At 43.1% G+C, this 19,064-nt stretch overlaps 4 protein-coding genes and 1 non-coding gene across 6 annotated transcripts; 2 read left to right on the forward strand and 3 right to left on the reverse strand.

Moving 5' to 3' along the window:
• Positions 1 to 93: 93 nt before the first annotated feature.
• Positions 94 to 5,488, reverse strand: LOC116386071 (glycerol kinase). 2 transcript variants are annotated; one of them, XM_031852042.1, is made up of 21 exons: positions 5,298 to 5,488; positions 4,890 to 4,963; positions 4,695 to 4,801; positions 4,509 to 4,586; positions 4,318 to 4,397; positions 4,103 to 4,240; positions 3,908 to 4,017; positions 3,759 to 3,825; positions 3,543 to 3,560; positions 3,009 to 3,044; positions 2,838 to 2,905; positions 2,715 to 2,757; positions 2,551 to 2,631; positions 2,384 to 2,462; positions 2,155 to 2,251; positions 1,984 to 2,068; positions 1,770 to 1,890; positions 1,540 to 1,683; positions 1,364 to 1,450; positions 1,060 to 1,146; positions 94 to 880 (listed from the first exon to the last, which is right to left on the reverse strand). In XM_031852042.1, exons 1-21 carry the CDS (start codon positions 5,388 to 5,390, stop codon positions 870 to 872), a joined length of 1,704 nt encoding a protein of 567 aa, XP_031707902.1. In that variant the 5' UTR covers positions 5,391 to 5,488; the 3' UTR covers positions 94 to 869. The 2 variants fall into 2 exon arrangements, with proteins under 2 accessions (XP_031707902.1, XP_031707904.1); XM_031852044.1 differs by lacking the exon at positions 3,543 to 3,560.
• Positions 5,489 to 6,201: 713 nt separating this feature from the next.
• trnae-uuc (transfer RNA glutamic acid (anticodon UUC)) lies at positions 6,202 to 6,273 on the reverse strand. The gene has a single exon. It is a non-coding gene; the product is annotated as a tRNA-Glu (tRNA).
• A 238-nt stretch (positions 6,274 to 6,511) lies between these two features.
• wbp4 (WW domain binding protein 4) lies at positions 6,512 to 9,535 on the forward strand. The gene is made up of 10 exons (XM_031851607.1): positions 6,512 to 6,599; positions 6,779 to 6,851; positions 6,938 to 7,000; positions 7,214 to 7,340; positions 7,436 to 7,729; positions 7,839 to 7,909; positions 8,005 to 8,080; positions 8,170 to 8,366; positions 8,455 to 8,690; positions 8,797 to 9,535. Coding segments are annotated over exons 1-10 (1,356 nt in total). The 5' UTR covers positions 6,512 to 6,597; the 3' UTR covers positions 9,014 to 9,535.
• mtrf1 (mitochondrial translational release factor 1) lies at positions 9,093 to 12,594 on the reverse strand. Its single transcript, XM_031851608.1, has 9 exons — positions 12,076 to 12,594; positions 11,739 to 11,836; positions 11,577 to 11,658; positions 11,381 to 11,488; positions 11,076 to 11,248; positions 10,869 to 10,986; positions 10,642 to 10,778; positions 10,450 to 10,548; positions 9,093 to 10,272 (listed from the first exon to the last, which is right to left on the reverse strand). The coding sequence occupies exons 1-9, from the start codon at positions 12,470 to 12,472 to the stop codon at positions 10,135 to 10,137; spliced, it is 1,350 nt and encodes a 449-aa protein (XP_031707468.1). The 5' UTR covers positions 12,473 to 12,594; the 3' UTR covers positions 9,093 to 10,134.
• A 255-nt stretch (positions 12,595 to 12,849) lies between these two features.
• Positions 12,850 to 14,911, forward strand: ccdc122 (coiled-coil domain containing 122). Its single transcript, XM_031852148.1, has 6 exons — positions 12,850 to 12,910; positions 13,281 to 13,396; positions 13,943 to 14,341; positions 14,422 to 14,538; positions 14,642 to 14,715; positions 14,815 to 14,911. The coding sequence occupies exons 1-6, from the start codon at positions 12,877 to 12,879 to the stop codon at positions 14,909 to 14,911; spliced, it is 837 nt and encodes a 278-aa protein (XP_031708008.1). The 5' UTR covers positions 12,850 to 12,876.
• Positions 14,912 to 19,064: the final 4,153 nt, after the last annotated feature.

A 19,064-nucleotide genomic window follows, 5' to 3' on the forward strand; every position in this document is an offset into this window, starting at 1 on the left:
ATAGATAGAGATATATAGATATATAGATAGAGATATATAGATATATATAGAGATAGATAGATATAGATACTGATCTTTAAAGACAGCATGCACATGAAACCAAAGAGCAACCGTACAATTCACAAGTACATAACTTTATTTTTCATGACACGCATTCTCCCATAAAACCTGTTTCCATTCATTAAAGGGGTTTTCACAAGCACACCTGGTTTCCTCATGTCAAACCAATTACATGTCAAACTGAACCTGCTGCATTTTATTTCCTCTTCATACCCATTGTGAGTGAGATGAAGGGAATGAGGGAGTAGCCAACGTGCAGAGAGATCATTGTTCCACATGTAACAATTCCTCTTCAAATGTCAGTCAGAGCTCGTATTGGCAGCACACTTTGCTTTCATGCTCGCCATCATTTTAAGTCCGTTTCTCTAATTTTACTTCAGCATGAAAGATGACTTTTCCACTATATTCAATTCATTCATAAATATCCATTAGTAAGTTGTGGTTACACCCCAAAAGAGCACTTTGAATGCAGCGATTTCATCCCTTCAGGTCAACAACTGACTCCATGAACCGCAAACACTCCAGAACAAATATATATTAAACTCTGTTAGACCACAGCTCCCACAGGACGACAACATAAAGTGCTCTGTGCCTCATAGTGGAGGGTTTGGAACAGCACGGAACGCAGAGTTACAAAAACATGAAGTACTATTGGTAGAGTTTTGACTTAACTACTGCATGCAAACATCCGCTGAAATGAATGTCCAATGTACCAATGCCCGCTGCACAGAAAAATACATTCAAAAAGGTCCCATTATTGAAGTGGTGGTCCAGCATGAAGAGCGTCGTTTCAATTCGCCTCCACGAGTTCAGTCGGGGCCTGATGTCGAAAGAAACCAGAACATTTTGTTAATTTAACAAACACAATACAAAGAAATCAATGACAACTCACTTTAATGCATTTGCTTTGTTATTTCTCATCAAACCGTAATAACCACATGCACTTAAAAGTCAAAAACACAAAGAAATGCAGCCGTCTATCATCAGGTCGACACTGACCTGCGAGGTATTTGGCACCGACTAACATCAACATGCTGCCCATGATGTAGAGGCCCAGGGGGGTGCTGCTGAAGATACTCGTCTCACCTTTTGGTCATTTAAACAGCGAGAAGAGCAGTTATACAACAAAACAAACGCACCGTGACAAAGACAGATTTCCACGACACCAACCTACTGACAGATAGTCATACATACATCTATATCAGGAAGTATTATATTCATCCTTTAATATTTAAACATTAACAGTGAGTATTCAACTTTTAGAGTCTGAATTTGGCTCGTCAGTGAGCGCTAAACTTCCTACCGTTTCCATTACAGACGGGCTCCGTCGTCTCCCAGTTCATGGATTTCTGAACCGCCTTCTTCCACCGAGCGTACCGAAACTCGCTCTCTGAGAACACACAGGCAGACCTTTCACTTTTCAAAGCGGCGGCTACTGAGGACGCGTCTTTGCCAGACAGCAGCGGCGGCTCACTGTACCTTCGGGGTTGATCTGAGGCTCGAACTTCTCGGAGGTGACTTCACTCAGGTCCTCAGGGCTCAGGCTCCACACACTCACCCCCTCTGCTGCTCCTGCCGCCATCGCTGCACCGAGAGCTGTGGTCTCGGGCATGGACGGCTTCACTGCAAACAATCAGGATGACAATAAGAAGAACAATCGTGTCGCAATACAGCCAACAAACATGATAAGACATGAATGGACATCTTACCAACAGGGATGCAGAGGATGTCTGCCTGCAGCTGCATCAGCAGCCTGTTGGACGTCATTCCTCCGTCCACCTGGAGCTGAGTCAGCGGGATGCCGCTGTCTTGGTTCATGGCGTCCAGTATCTGCATTCAAACGCAACAAATATCACAAGTATTCAGTTAGCTTGTGCATCATGTGCCAGGCTGCAGTACTTTAGAGAAGCAGAGAGCGCTCACCTCTCTGGTCTGGAAACACACAGCTTCCAGAGCAGCGAAGGCAACGTGACTCTTATTGGTGAACTGAGTTAACCCACAAATGATCCTGTGAATCAGAAAGGACAGCTGCGTGAATAACTTCAGACGATGATTTCATTCTTAGCTGCGCTGCGGAGTAGATCTTGGACTTACCCTCGAGCACTGGGCTCCCAGTACGGAGCATAAAGACCTGAAAAAGCAGGAACAAAATAACAGCCGTAGGATGTACCGACCGATGCAGCCAGCTTCTCTGCAACGGGAAAGAGGGGAAAAGAGTTCACCAAAAGTAAATCACAATACATAAACAGACATCACGACCCGTGTTTCCTTAAATATAAAGACTCAAGTAATCAGTGAAGAAACGTCAGAACTATACACATACCTAGCTCTTCAGATGATCCGATGATCCCCAGATTGTCCTGCAGCCAACGAACCACGGCTCCACAAATGGCCACAGAGCCCTGGCAAGAAGCACCCGGAAGAACATCTTTTGAGATTAGAAGTACTGATTATAATGAAAGGAATATTAGTGTATTTAAGATGCTGTACCTCGAGTGCGTAGCAGGCAGGTTTATCTCGACCAAGCTTGTAGGCCACAGTGGTCAGAAGGCCGTGGTCAGACATTACAGGCTGCGAACGACAGAAGAACAATGCCACTGTGTGCAGAATGTGCTCCGATGTCACCGTTAAAATGCAAATATGTTGTATTATACCTTGGCTCCTGTGTTTCGCAGGAGAAAGCAGCCAGTTCCATACCTGAAAACACAAAATACATCAAACCACTGATACTAGAACCGATACATCTGAAGAGAATGAAAACACACAGAGCCACCTACGTGTTTTTAGCCTGCCCGTCCTGAAAACACATCTGTCCAACCAGCGCTGCCGACTGATCGCCAAGACACTGCGTTTAATTCACACATAAGTCCATCAGGTGGAGCCATTGAATGCCTCAAATACTGAGATGGAGAGAAAACGCTGGAAAGTAAAACTAGAGATGAACTTACCCCAGAAATGGGGATACCCGAGAGAGCTCCAGATTTCTGCCAAAAGAACAGATGAACTGTTTAATAAGTGAACCGTGAACTTAATGCTGAAGTCACATCAAAAGAGCATTTTGACTCTACTTGTATTTTTGGTTCAAACTATTCCTTTTCACAGGATGGACTGTTCAAATGTCTTTACGTTGTCAGGCTGACATGCCACCACAGAAGCAATGAGGGACGGGGAGCATCCAGTACATTTCCAACACACCGTACATGTACGCACTCATGTGTGTGTGTGTGTGTGTGTGTGTGTGTGTTGCTGGGTCCAAAATCACTGAACAAATGTCTGTGATCAAGCTGTTTCTCTACTTGCTGCTGAGCAGGTAGCGCACATTTCTATTTTTGGGGAATTTATCAGCGCTGCAGGACATTTTACGGAGGCATAAGCCTTCACATGAATCTTGGAAATGCACTGTGTGACGGCGTGTCCACAGAAAAGCAGGACAGGTTGCTGTGCATGATGAGGGGAATGATGTGATGGCGAGTATTACTTACCCGGCTAGAACAAATTTTCTACCAGTGAGAGAGGGGAGACAATGGCACACAAGATAAAAGCCTAAAATAATTCATCAGTCCACCTTTCATGCACTTAAAACAGAACACCACTCTTTCAACACACAGCAGTGAAGATATTGGGATAAAACAGGACTATAACAGAGTCGTTGTAGGAAGATTGTAAGCAGGGTTGACTGTATACGTATGCATGCTTACCATGAGACCGTAGATTTCGGAAGAACTCCTCACTCGGGGCAAGATCTCCATGGGAATACCAAAATACCTGACGGGAAAGAGCACCAGAATGATTTCCAGACTATTAATATTTATAAACTAGTGTTTTGAGTGACAGACGGATGTCGTACGTGCAGAGTTCTGGGTCCCAGTCCAAAGTGTGGATGTTAAACAACATGGTTCTGCTGGCGTTGGTCACATCTGTGCAGTGGACTCCGCCTGACTTGCCCCCGGTTAAACACTGTGCGACCACCAATAAAAAATACACACAAAGAGTCAGTTTCTACACTTGTCACCATCATGACACCCACACAACCGTTGCTTACCCAAATGAGCCAGGAGTCCACGGTGCCGAACATGGCGCGGTGAGACACGACGGCCTCGCGGACCTCGTCCACGTTGTCCATCAGCCAGCGGAGCTTCACTGCGCTGAAGTAGGTGCTGATGGGGAGCCCCGTCTTATGCTGCGGGACGACAATAAACAACTCAGCATTATGACGCATTACGATGAATGAACAAGAGAGAGCAGAGCGTGACTCACCTTCAAGTGGTTCTTATTCTTTCCTGGAGTTTTGTTGATTAGACGTTCAACTGTCGATTGAGTCCGCAGGTCGAGCCAAACTGAAGGACAAACAAAAATCAATCAATCTGCTGTTTGTGTCCACATCCAGACCGCTTACATTACTAAAGAATGTCACATCTGTGCCAGGATGAATGGAAACACAACATTACCGATGGCATTGTAGAGGGGCTCCCCCGTCTCTTTGTCCCAAACAACCGTGGTCTCTCTTTGGTTGGTCACTCCAATAGCTGGACAGATTCAAGCAACAATTTTGAAAGATTTTAGATCATTAACAAGTCTTTGAAAGAAATTAAAACGTCTCCAGGGGAGCATAAACACCACGTGTGAGTGAATACCTTTAATGTTCGAGATGTCTATGTTGAGCTGGGTGAGCTTTTCACACGTCCGGTCCATGCACTCGTACACCGACTGCAGAATTTCTTTGGGGTCTTCCTCCACCCATCTGAAAATAAGGGAACAAAAATCCAGATCGACACATTTCTAAGTTATGTAAGCATCTTTAAGGAGTTGTATCGGAGCTTTACACGAACCCTTCTTTGGGGAAGCTCTGTTTGATTTCCACCTGATGATGGCTGAGGAGCTCTGCTGTTTTTGAATTAAACACCTTCAAAGAGAGAGAAATGGCAGAAGCTCTAATAAGAAGCCACAGATCAATTAAAATATAATCTGTGACCATGTGTCTTGTTTGTAGGACAGTTTGTGCTTGTGGTGCCCTATTAACTATCAGCCACAGCCAGAACAATACATAAAAACATCTGTTCCTTCTAGTTGGAGAGCAAAAACTAAATACACTTGTGTTTTGCTATACTTGCTATGGACTAAGATGTATCAATAATCATTAAATAAATGAGTTTAGCCACATTTTAATGGCAAGATATAGTTTTAAATGGAATTCTGTAACATTTCACCATTTGTCTCTAACACCTTTGCCTTCTTACCAGAAACCGGGTGGAGCTCGTGCCCTGGTCGATGGCAGCCACCAACGGCCCTAACGTTATCCGGTGTGAGCACGCGGCCATGGTCCCGTTCATGGGCAGCACGAGAGCTTCTCCACTGAATTAGAAAACTGATTACCGGCAAAAAATCGGGAAAACGGCTCAAGATAAAGGAGAGACTGAGGGGGCGTGGTCTGTCGCGGACTTCTACGCACTATTTGTCCTGGCGCACAATGATGACGCAAACCAGTCTGGCGCAACAGTGACAAACAGCAAAAAATGTTATTTGGAGAAATTCTGAAAAGACATAAACACGAACGGCTCTTTCCGTGATTATATTCAAAGCAGTTAAACACATTTTAAATACTTAACAGTATTTGGGGAAATTTGGGGTTTGGTTTCTTCAAAAATCCAAGAAAGAAAACAAATATTTGTTATAATAAATTTGACAATGATATTGGCAAGAACAAAAATATATTTTGTTATTTTCCTGAAGGATGTTGAGCAATATGTAACTACTTTCTAATTCGACAAACATAGACACTTAATATCTGTATGTTTTATAATATTTTGTCTCGTTTGATATAGCCCTGGTTCTTCTCTTATAGTTATTCTATTTGAATAATATCCCATTCATACTGAATTTATTGTGCTATTTTGTTCAATGCAAAATACACTTTTAGATATTAAAATGTTCTCACAAGCATTTCAAAAGATACTGCAGAATCTATATTTGGGAGATGGACAATTAACCATCTTGTGTCCAGCTGCTTCGTTTATTTCCTTTAATTGTCTAACAAAGTTTATGAGTACATGTTTTGTGACATAGTTTCCAGTTAAATGAAATCGTCAGCTTTTATATAAATTAAATTTAGTCTTTGCCCTAGAAAGAGTTTAAAAGAAGTCGTTCCCATACCGGGAGTCGAACCCGGGCCGCCTGGGTGAAAACCAGGAATCCTAACCGCTAGACCATATGGGACGGTATGCAGAACTCCGAAGTTCTAAAGTTATAAAACGTATAAAGTATAAACCAACTCCGATACCGTAGCTCTCCATCAGTATCAAAACTTGTTTTGATTAATTTATGTGTATGTATCAATTCTAATATATAAATATATATTTAATTGTAATGTGTTTTTTCAATATTTTATATATCAGCTCGAGGACTCATCTCTACGGCGACTGGCGATGACGTCATCACAAACGGCCATTGTTGTCATTCCTGAAATGTGGGAAGCGTTTGTCTTTTTATTTGGTTCGTTTTAAATACTTTTCGTCGTACTTTAAACCGCAAAGGCTTGAAATGTAAGTATTGAGATACAATCAGAGAAATGTTCTGTAAGTTTAATGTGTATTATTATTATATAATGTTGAATAAAGAAGCATGAAAAGCTCCAGCTAGCTAGCCGCGTTAGCTGTCCAGGCTAAAGATGATATGATTCATACTTGTTTCGATAATTAATGATAGTTTTGTGCATTTTCAGGGCTGACTACTGGAAGTCACAACCAAGGAAATTCTGCCAGTACTGCAAGTGCTGGATCGCGGACAATAAGCCTGTGAGTTGGCCGAAAGATTCATGTTGCTGAAGACTGTATCCACATATTATGCCAATGTGTCTCCTCATGTTTGTTTTGCTCTGCAGAGCGTCGAGTTCCACGAAAGAGGGAAGAATCACAAAGAAAATGTGGCTGCAAAGATCTCTGAGGTATTAACATTCATATGTATTTACTCTTTCTGTGTTTGTAATCAATGACGGTTCTCAGTGACATACACAGCTGAGAAAAACATGCCCATGTTGGCACTGTCCTCGGGACTGGCAGGAGAGATAAGGTCCAGACTTTACACTCCGACTCTAAAGCCCTCTTTTTATTGGCTACCAGCCTCTACCACTCGTCTCATTTTATCTTTCCTCCTGCAGATTAAAAAGAAGAGCATTGATAAGGCCAAGCAGGAGGCACGTATGTCAAAAGAGTTTGCGGCAATGGAGGAGGCTGCGGTGAAGGCATATGAGGAAGATCTGAAGAGGATGGAAAGGGAGTCGGCAGGTAATTTGACATTTTATTCAAATAATATGTAACGTGTTCCTACGCAGGAGGAGCTTCTGCTCTTTCATAACTTTAAATATATGTTTTTGTGTTAGGATTACCAGCCCAAGTAACTACACAGCCACAACCAAAGGCAAAACCTCAGTCAAAACCTCAGATAGGACCTCAGTTAGGACCCCAGGCCGGACCCCAGGCCGGACCCCAGGCCGGACCTCAGCCAGGAACTCGGGCCGGACCTCGGGCCGGACCCCGGGCAGGACCTCAGGCCAAAAAACAGAAAAATCAAGCGAAAGCGAGCTGGAAGTCCAGAGGCCAAACAGAGGCTCAGGTTTGGGTTGAAGGACGGACAGAAGATGGACACATGTACTATTACAACACAATAACTGGAGGTGAGAAGAACTTAAAAACACAACCAACATACTCCCATGTTATTTTTATACACACTGGCTCTTTCCAACCAGGTTTTGGCGTTATGTTGTCGTTGTATTTTAATTACAGAATCTAAATGGGGAAACCCAGAGGGTGTTCTGGGAGAAGACCCAGCCTCTGCACAGCCTGGACGGACAGAGGTTAATGTTTATTGTCATAGTTTCTGTGCATTTTTAGTATGTACATTTTACTTCAAATCGTTGTTTGCTAATATGTTAATATTGTTTGTCTTTAGAGCTCTTCAGGCTGTCCATGGAAGGAAGCTGTCAGTCCTGATGGTTATACATATTACTACAACTCAGAGACTGGAGGTGGAATATTTTTTAAAACCCCTGTTACCACGTCTTCTTTATGGAGATACTGTCTGATAATCACATGCACTATCTTCCTTACCTCACAGAGACCAGTTGGGAGAAGCCAGCAGGCTTTCCTTCAATTAAAGCACCTGGAACTGTGCCCAACAAAGAGGGAGAGAGTCAGGAGGAGCCGCCCCCACCAGGAGGAGAGGAGAGGTCCAGTGGGGCCCCGGTACCTCAGGAGCCTGAAGTCCCTGAACAAGAAAGCCAGCAGTCCAACGCTGCAGAGATCAGCTTCAGGGTGAGAGGAGGAATTCAACTTCTGCTTGTCAAGATTCTGTGTAAAAATAACAAATCCAGACGTCACACTTTTCCTTGTTTGTTTTCAGAAAAGGAAAGCAGAAGCCGAGCCATCAGAGCAGGAGGGAGAAGATAAAGTGAGTGATGACGCTCCTAAAGAGGAGTCTGAAGAGATGAAAAGGGAGGAAGAGGTCCAACGCACGACAGCTGAACCCAAAGAGGAGAAAAAGGTAGAGGCGGCACCAGTGAAGAAACAAGCCAGAAGGCCAAAAACTGCCAATCCATATGGGACCTGGGAAAAGATCCGGGAAGAGGAGGATCCATAGTAAGTGCTGATTGATCCAATGATTGTATATGTAGCCTACAGACTCTGATACATGTGCCAGCAGCACTGAAAAAGCTCTGATCATTTCGTTGTCTTCCCTCTGCAGTGCCAAGGTGGACCTACAGTTGCCTAAGGTGGAGGGAAGCAGAAGCAGCAGCGCCAGCGCTCCAGCCGAGCTGCCGCGAGAGCCAAAGCCCAAGTTCAGGGAGCGCATCATCACATCCATCGGAGGGGAAAGTGGACCCGCTTCATTCAGGAAAAACAAGACGCAGAACGGCAAATCCAGGAGCCTCCGACAGAGAGACGACGACGACGACGACTGACCCAAATACATAAAAACTTCATGCAGTGGAAGACTTTTACACAAACTCTTTCTAGGAACTTTTTTTTTTTTTTTTTTACATTTTTCAAGCATATTAAATGTATTAGTAGTGTTTTTCTTTTCTTTACATAAGATGCACACACCTTTTTTAAGACAAATTGAGCTGAGAATGAAAAAAAATGGTGTTTCTTCAAAAAAGCTTAAAATATGTTTATTATTTCTTATCATAAAAATGTCTACCACTGGACGCGATCCACATTCTTTGTATGGACATCTGTCATCATGAAGGTGTGCAACACTTTTCTAGTCTTATCTCATGTATACAATATTGTCATTTCATCCTGTTGTCTGGTACGGGCAGATTTACTTATATACAGCTATTCTAATAACGTTTTCTATTTTCCATATTTGTATTTTTCTTATTGTGGAAACATATATTTGATTGTCAAACTCTCATAAAGCAGCAAGATCAAAGATGGAAACATGTGATCTCAATAAATGATGACCGTCCGGATACTGAAAATGTAAATTATGATTTTGAAATGTAACTGTATGAAGGCGAAACAATATTAATTGTAATCAATGAGTAGAGAAAAAATAGTGGGGGTTGTTGGTCAGCTGGCACACACATGCAGGGTGGGACATGTTTTTGGTGAGTGTGTGTGTGTGTATAAAGCTGATAGGTGGTTTCACCGCACCCTGATATGAAGGATGTTTACCGACAGTCTGTTTACATTCAACATAAAAAGTCAGCTTTACTGCACTTTATGATGAAAGGATTCATGAAAAGAAAGAAAGACATTTTTGGCATTAGCAATACATAATAATTTTTTTAGAAGATATGTGCAGCTTTTAACTTACTATAGTTCAGTTTTAAAACTAAGAATATGAAATTGGTTTATCCTAAAGCAGTGTAAAGTATTGATCATTTATAAATATGTATTACTATTTAGGGAATTACCATGACACAAACACATTATTCAAAGTTTTATTAGAAAAATAAAAACCTTAAGTATGAGTGAACTGCAGTTTGGCTGACTATTGCACAAGCTTACATTAATATTAAAATAAATAAGTATATTTTATCCCCCATCCACTAAATGGCATACTGCATGTTTAGTGTCAGTCTGCAGATTGTCCACACTCCGCTGGTTTCGGGCTGCTGCTGCTCTCCACCACCTCCAGAAGAGCCTCCCTCTCTGCATGCTCAAGTACATCAGCGATCAGATCATGGAGAGCCTCCCCTCCTCTCATGAACTCCTACACATGGAGCACAACGCATGTGGCATTGATTTTAAACTCATGAGAAACTGACTTAAAAAGGCAAACAAATAAAGACACGACAGATCAGTTTTGCGAGAAGTTTACTGGTTGAAAATGACAAACATAAAATGTACAGGTTTCTTGTGATTTATGCAGAATTTTGAAACACACTACCTTAATATCTCTAGCAACATATCCAGTCCTGTGGTCTGTGACACGATCTTGGCTGAAGTTGTAAGTACGAATCCTCTCTGACTGGGAACGTGTGCCCACCTGGAGTAAGACACAGATAGGAAATGAAGACAGTTTAAAAAGACAAGGATCTGTGAATATTACAATTTCCCTGTTCAAGAGGAGTTCACTCACCTGCTGCTTCCGTGCTGTATGCCTCTGCGCAGTCTCTTTACCCATCATGCTCTGGTAGAGCCGGGCCCTCAGCACACGCATGGCAGTGTCTCGGTTTTGCAGCTGAGAGCGAGTCTGCTGACATTCAGCTGTTGTACCTGTTTGAAGGGTGTCTGACATTTATAAGACATGAAAGCATAACCGTCTCTAGTCTGGAGTGGCTGCAGAACTGCTCTGGCATGTTTTACCGGTGGGAAGGTGAACGATGCGAACTGCGCTGTCTGTGGTGTTGACACTTTGGCCCCCGGCACCTCGAGATCTGAATGTGTCGATGCGAAGATCCTTTGGATCAATGTGGACGTCAAACTACGAGCACATGGCACAAAAAAAAAGAGATGTTTTTTTTAAATCATGCTAATAACACAGACTGATGAAAAGCAGAAGGTAAAGTGTACCTCCACCGGCTGAGGCAAGATGATGACAGTCATGGTCCCTGTGTGGATACGCTGCATCCTGGAGGAGAGGCCCACCTCAGGGATCCTTTGCACCCGGTGAGTTCCTCCTTCATGCTTTAGATGTCTGTACACATTGTCCCCAGCTATTCTCACTGCTGCATGGTGCAGACCACCTGAGAACCACAGTCAAGTTAATACGCTTGTTCCCAACCGTATTGAGGTCAAAATATTCCCTGGTCATGTGCATACGGCTCTGCGAAGGCTCAAATAATTAATAATAGAGTACAGACACATATGTGACTTACCAAACTCAGCAGGCGTGTAGTTCAGACGCTCAAAGTCCCAATTCTTGTAAAAGGCAAAACCCTGGTACATGTCAAACATTTCTCTGGTGAACTGCTGACAGATGTCACCTGAAACCACATGAACAGATATTAAGAAAACGTACTGCATGTTGTTATTGATCAGCAGTTAGAAGAAACTGTTTGCATTCTTTCGTACCTCCTGTTGTTCGTCCTGATACAACCTCCAGCAGAATATTACTTGAGTCAAGAGGGTCGGTGGGCACCAGAGCTTTGACCAACTGGAGAGAAAGAAGATTCACTCTTTAACTGCCTTATGACACATCTCTACGTTTATTTGATCAAGCTTTTGTGTTCGTACATCTTTCCTTGAGGCCAAAATCTTGCAGGAGAAGTGTGCTTCCTCCTCTTTCAACAGCTGGGTCAATTGTTCATCTTCATCTTTGGAACCGGCTGAACCTGCAGTCAGGAGGGAATGCAGCTCGTGGTATTAGCATTCTCAAACATTTTGATACTATCTGCAATTTAAGAGTGACTTTAACAAGAACATGGAGGTCAACTGTGCTTAATAATACAGACTGCAATACCTTTATTTACATGAAACACATTCTAATACAGTTTAAGACCTTAAATTCAAAATGCAAGACAAATAGTAACATTTGCCAGATTTAACTGACAGAAACGAAACAAATACTTACTATGCAGCAGTGAAAGGACTTCCTCGAGGTCTTTCAGGGCTTGTTCAATCCTCTCAAACTCGTTTGCCAGAGGCAGCAGCTCTGTGTGTTTCTTCAGAAGCACTTTTCTGTCCGACTCGCTGAGGTATGTGTGCTGTAACTTCTTGCTAATGTCTCTGAACTCCTCCATGAGCTGCTGGAGATACCGCTGAACAGACTCGGTCTTGTACAAGTCCCCCAAATCCCTGTGATAGAGGCGTCGTGGTGCTTCTGTGCCCCAGTGTTGCACCTGAGTGATGTAAACATGTTTCAGACCGGTGCGTCCTGTAGGTGTCCTCCATCCTGCTCTTCTTCCTCTGCTGCTGTAAACCACACGGCTACAAAAAGAGCACAGTCGAAAACAGCGATTGACGAGCATTTTAATACATTTAGAGAGCAACGAGTTCAGTAAAACAATTAACACACGTGTTGTTAAAGTGTTTACAAGTGCTGTCAAAGATCAATGCTACTGTAGCTAGCCGTAACCGGATGTAGTTAGACAAACGAGGTCGAGGAAGCGAATTGAACTCTGGGAAATGTAGTGGCCCATTCTTGTTAGGCCCATTGATATAATTAACTAACGCTAGCTAATAGTTGGCTTATTTTTTTCAATAAATTGTATTTCATAAACTCAGTTGCTTAATCATTCAAATACAAATTGCATCAATTTGAGGAGTGTTAGCTAACCTAGCTTAGCGTTCAACTTTAACATTTTGGCTAGTTAACACGTCAATGGTTAAACCGCTTTAACGCTAGCAAACGTAACATTAGCTGACGGTCAAAATGTCTACCGTTAACTTTAGAGAGAGTGAAGCTGGTAAGATATTAATTATAGTTAGACGTGCTTATAGTGATAAAATAAATCAATAAAACGATGTTCAACCGAGTTTATGAAAGGTGATTTAACAATGAATAAATATAGGCTAACCTAACTAGCGTAACCTTGTTAGCCAATTACTAACTAGCATGATTTTAGCTGACTGTAGACCTGTTTTTAAGCTTCTTTTTTGTTCGCCATTAACTTTGGTGTGCTTGTTTAACTGGAGCCATTACACCATTAGCTATGGGTTCATGTAGCTACGTAGACCTAACGTGTTGGCTGCCAACAAAGCTTTATAATGCTTTCTAAATGTGATTGCTAACTGCATGAACAGTCAGCTGGTTAAACATACTTATGTGTCCCTCAGGAACACAGGAGAAACGTGGGTTTTCATTAACCAAGGCAGTGGAGGATGTCAGCCAACATGGCTTTGCCCAGATCGAGTCCCTGAAAGAAAAACAGAAGACACTCATCTCCCTGCAGGTTCACCTTTACCCCTAGATTAATTCATTATCGACTCAAACTAACACTGCTTGTAAACCACATTATTCTGTGTACACATTTCCTATTAGCAGTGGTAGTAACAGTAGAAGTAGTTGGTATTATTGTGGAATTGATGCCCCAAATATGCTGGTTTTACTTAATATATTGCCAATATTGTGGTGGCACAGGGCCGTATTTTTCAGCTGCTTAAAAATGAAGTGATTGTATGTTCAAAAGTCACATGAAACACACAACACATGAAAAATGCAGGAGTAGTTTAGCAGAAAAAGAGGCAACATTTTGTATGGTTTAATGTAATAGTGCAAAAAGTACATTTGGTACAAAATATCTAACTTAATTTGAAGTTTTTGCACTTGCAAATAGTTTATTATAAGGAATATGCATCCATGCAATACAACTGTGGAATAGACACATTTACCTCTCTTTTAATCTCATCTACCTGCTTATTTCAAATGCCTTTATATCACAAATGAATATTTGCAGAGAAGACACTGATTTGGACATTTTGGTTTGTTCCTCATCCAGGCAACTCTTTCAGATGTCGAGAGGAAAGGTGAGATGGCAGAGCAGGACCTGAGATCTAAAGTGAGGGAATTCCTCATGCTGGAGGGCGAGATGGAGCACCTGGAGCGTCAGACCAAAGTCCTGCATGACCGCTATGCAGCCATCAGCAAGGAAAACACAGAACTCCAGATCAGTATAAGCGAGAAGGAGGAGAACGCTCGCATGGCACTGGCGCGGTTCAACACTTACCGAACCAAGATGGAGGGTCACAGAGCAGCTGTTTTGCATGCGGCGAGCCAGACGGAGGCCCATAAAGAGCTGGAGGAGAAAAGAGCACTGGTCAGGATGCTGACGCAGAAGAAAGAGGAGCTGGAGGAAGATTTGGAGAATCCAAATGGAAACACGGTGCAAATGGCAAAGGTGGAGTAAAAAGAACTGGATGATACTGAATTATATTGACTTTACAAATCACGTTAATTGTTACTTTTTCTTTTCTGCAGAGTGAAAATGATGCTCTGAAGAGGGAGATCTCTGCGAGGAGGGAGACTATCGCTAAGGAGAGAGAGCAAGTGCAGAAAGAGTTTGCGACTCATACTCAGATAAAGAAAGACATAGAGGTAAGGCAAGAAGGAAGTCAACATGACTGACATCTATAAGAAACCACGAGGAAAGATATCACGACTGAAGGCCGGGATTATAATTTTGTTTTCGCTCCTTCAGATCCAGAACAGGCGCTATGAAGCCATCGTCAAGCGCCTCCACTGCCAACTGAGCAGGGCCCAGGCAGTTCACAGGTTAACAAAAAATAAATGCAACTATATGAGGATACCAACAAGTACATACGTGTTATTTTGGGAACAAACCACAAGTATTTTACTCCTTTACTCGCTCAGGCAAATGTCTGAAGACGTCTACCACATGGAGAGACAGCTAGCCGAGCTCAAAGGGCAGCTGGAGTCATCTCAGGACCCAGCGGTCAGTGGTCCTTAACGTGTATCAACATGGTTTATGATGCCGTTTAATATTAGGATGCATTTGTTGTCAGGTTGAATGTAAGCCTGTAGTTCTCTTTGTTTGACGAGGAATGTTTGCTGTTACTGCAATTGAACAACAGGAGGCAGCAGTGTCAAATAAATGTCATCACAAAACCCTCAGTAGTTTGATATTAACAACCGTTCTTGCTGAATGTGATCCATTAAATGCACACGTTTTGTCTGAGAGATATAAGTATTAAAAATATTTCTCCGCTCTCAAATAGTTTGTCCTTTAATAACAGGACAGCATGCGCTTTGTTCTGAGACTAAATCAGCAGTGCGTGGGATGGGATTTGAGGTCGGGTGGTGACAGTTAATCGGTTTTGTCCAGTCAGTGTCCGCAACAGAGACCCATGCAAAGCAGAAGCCAAGTGTCTCCTCTAACTGTCGATGTGATGGTGTTGTTTTGATACACGCTGTTCCAGCTTCCGCTCCACTGGGTCGCGTGATGGTCTGCGAGGTGACAGTCCCACTGCCGCCCTAACAAGGGCGGGACTGTGCCACTTCAACCAGAACTCAAAACTACCTAAACAATGAAACTGTCCTTTTTTTAAGAGAATTCTTGTCGTGGCCATTACTCCACAACCAGGGAGTCTGTTTGAATGTGTGTGAGGTGACGGGCAAATGTGTTTTCATTACCCAAATATGTAGTTTGGTGGGCCATTTCCTTCAAGGTGCACTTGGGGAGTCCGTCCAGCCGGTCTGGCTCCCTGTTTCACCGCAGTGCTGCTCTGTCTGGCTGACCTTATTAGCGCGTCCTCAGCCGGACGGCCCTCCGCTCCGTCCCCGGCCCCCCCCCCCTCCGCTCAAACTGTCGAAACACAGTATATTACACGCATGAAGTCACGGGCCAATGTGCAGCAAACAGCCCAAAACGTCCTCTTAGAAAGGACAGTCCAGTGTATGTAGGAACATACTGCAATGTCACTGGCAGAGAGGTTGAAGCCTTTTAAAAATACACAACAAATGGCTATTTCTATACTATATTTCTTTCTTTATTCTATAATGTGGGCAAAAAAACTCTAAAAATAAAACACTTATTTGTTGCGACTACACTAATGCAACTTAATTTGTTGTCAAGCGCACTGTGTAGCACAAACAAAACAAGAGGTTTCCACACTGAGGAGCAGTGAGCTCCTTCATATGAAACTACATAAATGTCATCCAGTCTGAGCTATTTTAGCCTCGCTGATTAGGGAACGAATTTAACACCAGCCCTCTACCACTTGCTGGTTTTATTTATTTGACTGCGACACATTTTTCTATTCCACTTGGCCGCTAAAATATAAAGCGGGAGTTTAGGGATTTACAAACAAAATGAGCTGATATGACAATTTAGAGTTTATATTCTCCCTGTAAAAGACTTGAGACTTGGACTTGGAGTGCGTGAGAATCTGTCGTGTGCATGTGTTGTGTGTGATAGATTGATGAGTGTTGGCAGAGCGGTATAGAGGTGTAAACCAAAATAGCTGATGTAACGTGGGAGTGGTTGTGTGAATTATCTAAACAGCAATCAGGTATACTGGGATACTGTCTTCTGTGAAAGCCATTTAGAAAACAAGTCAGTCTGAAGATAAACTTCTTATGAAAATATGTGTTGTGACTCATCTGCTGTTGTTTTTACAGGAGCCACAGGTTCTGTTTCAAGATGCTTCCGGGGTTTTTATAAAAGACAAACAAAACTTTTCAGCCATTGTGAAACCAGACCCCTTGCTGATATCTAATAGTCATTAACAACTGACTCCCACCCAGCAGCTGGTGAGTGGTGGGTGGCACTTCACCTCATCTGACTCAAGTGTGTGTGTGTGTGTGTGTGTGGGTTCGAAATCAGCTGAGATTCTGTGTGCATAAACACACCCGAGTATAGTTTTCCTCTCTGACATCAGCAGTTCAGTCACATCCGAGAAGAGGAAGAAATTCCCTTAAAATACGCCACAAGTGAACCTCCTTCGTCCTCTCCAGGTCGCAGCAGTCAGGAGAGAAGACAGGATTAGTTGATCTCAGAAAGATGGACGTCCGTTTCAGAGTCCCAGAGAAACCTACATTTCCGTGCTACCAATAATTGTTTGCCTCACGCAACAGCTCAGTACACTTGAGGATTGCTTCAACTCCAGAGACCTGAGGGAGTTTATTGACCTTCTTTTGTTTGTGCAAGTAATTACCGTCTCTGTAAAGTTATCCAGGCAGCTCAAGGGAAGGGTCCGTCCCACAAAGCTGATTAATCCTGACTCATGAGACAGCTCTACGTCTGTGTTTGTGCAAGAGGGAAGGGGGAAACAAAGTGTGTAGACAGCCAAATTAAAAAGAGATGAGGAGGGATATCCCTCAGAAGACACGGGGGGGGGGGGGGGCAGTGTGACTCCGCTGGCCTCTAATTGCTCCCACTGGTTCTTGTTAGACTAAACAACACCAGCCTGCCAGTTTACCGACAGACCCCGCTGACCTCGAAACCAACTTCAAACATCCTCGCCTTATTTTCACATTGATGTGCAGTAATTATTGTCAGCATGTGATTGATTGATGATTAAAATCTTCTGAGTTCTTTGGTAACGAGGGCGTTCAATTTCCAAAGAAACCAGGTGAAGGTGTGCAGAGCTATTAAAGGGTGTGGCTGGGCTTCAGACTGGTCCACAGTGTGTGTGTGTGTGTGTGTGTGTGTGTGTGACATTGCATCAGGAATGTGGGAATTGTAAACTTAATAGCGTGACATGCCTAAAAGGTTTCGCTTGACTTCAGGAAATAGCCCAGGCCAAAAATAGATGTAATAAACGAAACCTTTAACACACACACACACACACACACACTCCCATAACGGAGCCCCACCCTGCTACCTGAGCAACGCAAACAAACACACTCACACACTCTAACGCACTGGTATCCACGGCTGGCAGACTCTTTCTAAAAACGCATGTTAGGACACACTCAGCGAGTCTTTGTCCTAAAACCAGCTTACATTACTGAACACATGTGGGCAGCTTCGCTGAGAGACGCGTGACCACTTGTCGTGACTTATAGGGATTCATTTAGACTCAAATGAATCATGAATCCATTTGCACACACAGGAATATACATATATATATATATACATATACAGTATTCTGTTTATGTCTTTGGTCCCCCTGCCAAAATGTACATGTGGAGGCGGGCAGAGTCTGTGCTTCTCACCCACCCACACAGCAGTGAGTCATGTTTGTAAAGGCTGTTCAGCACTTTTAATCCTCCAGCTCTAATCCTGGTGATGGAGGGAGTACAAAGTAGCATAAAGTACCTCAGAAGTACAGGAATAGAGTCAATATAGCAAGTTACTTTGCAACACTGGTTCATGATGCAGCTGGCGTCTGTATTCTGATCCCAAAGTCAGTTAATTTCCTCCGCAGCTACAAAGTAGGGCAGTTAAGGGGAGCAGCAGGGAGTCCCGGGTCGAGCATTACGTCATAAGGACAAGTGTGCGTGCTAGCAAGATCAGAGGGCTTGCCTGGACTCGTTTCCCCTCTGTACCCTAATTGCAGGCAGAGCAGTGAGATGCTAAATTATGAATGAAACTGAGAAGGAAGCAATGGTGGGAAGGAAGTGGAACTTGAATATACTCTCTCTCTCCCAGTGTCTTTTATTCTCTCTCGCATACAGAGATGGAAAAGCTCTGCACCGGCCCGTACATACTGTTCCCTGTTTATTCCCGCTCAAACAGAAACCACAGCTGCAGATTTATCACTCTGCAGCAGGTTTTTGTTCACCCTCTTTCTTCACAAGGCATCAAACATCGCCAATAAAAACCATGAACATCCTTCCCTCCACCCACCCTGTTCTGTTCCTAAGATGTTCCTCTATGACGGAGAACAAAAAAACACAAAGCTCACCCCTCTGCTGAGGACAAGTTGGTTTTTTTCTATAAGAAGGAAGTTCATTTTGCAGGATCCCCTTTTTCAAACACTACAAATAGGTTAAAAATAGGACATTTACAGCATACTTCTCGCTGCAGGCTGCAAAGATAATGATAAACCGAGTGGCCACGCTTTATGGCTGTGCTTCTCTTATGTCACTTTAAATAAGGGTTCCAGACCACAGATAAACACACCATGCAAACAAACCCAGCAGCCCTTTTCAACTCC

Source organism: Anarrhichthys ocellatus, unplaced genomic scaffold (assembly GCF_004355925.1).
Source record: "Anarrhichthys ocellatus isolate YVR2014 unplaced genomic scaffold, GSC_Weel_1.0 scaffold12, whole genome shotgun sequence".
Classification (NCBI taxonomy): domain Eukaryota; kingdom Metazoa; phylum Chordata; class Actinopteri; order Perciformes; family Anarhichadidae; genus Anarrhichthys; species Anarrhichthys ocellatus.

Coding starts and splice junctions, on each gene's coding strand:
- mtrf1 (XM_031851608.1), bottom strand. CDS start 12,472: ATGCTCGTCAATCGCTGTTTTCGACTGTGCTCTTTTTGTAGCCGTGTG. Junction 11,837..12,075: donor AGTCCTTTCACTGCTGCATA/GTAAGTATTTGT, acceptor TCCTGACTGCAG/GTTCAGCCGGTTCCAAAGAT. Junction 11,249..11,380: donor CTACACGCCTGCTGAGTTTG/GTAAGTCACATA, acceptor TGTGGTTCTCAG/GTGGTCTGCACCATGCAGCA.
- LOC116386071 (XM_031852042.1), bottom strand. CDS start 5,390: ATGAACGGGACCATGGCCGCGTGCTCACACCGGATAACGTTAGGGCCG. Junction 2,906..3,008: donor CGGGTATCCCCATTTCTGGG/GTAAGTTCATCT, acceptor AATTAAACGCAG/TGTCTTGGCGATCAGTCGGC. Junction 2,069..2,154: donor TGGGAGCCCAGTGCTCGAGG/GTAAGTCCAAGA, acceptor TCTGATTCACAG/GATCATTTGTGGGTTAACTC.
- wbp4 (XM_031851607.1), top strand. Junction 6,852..6,937: donor GGATCGCGGACAATAAGCCT/GTGAGTTGGCCG, acceptor TTTGCTCTGCAG/AGCGTCGAGTTCCACGAAAG. Junction 8,691..8,796: donor CGGGAAGAGGAGGATCCATA/GTAAGTGCTGAT, acceptor TTCCCTCTGCAG/TGCCAAGGTGGACCTACAGT.
- ccdc122 (XM_031852148.1), top strand. CDS start 12,877: ATGTCTACCGTTAACTTTAGAGAGAGTGAAGCTG. Junction 13,397..13,942: donor AGACACTCATCTCCCTGCAG/GTTCACCTTTAC, acceptor TTCCTCATCCAG/GCAACTCTTTCAGATGTCGA. Junction 14,716..14,814: donor AGGGCCCAGGCAGTTCACAG/GTTAACAAAAAA, acceptor TTACTCGCTCAG/GCAAATGTCTGAAGACGTCT.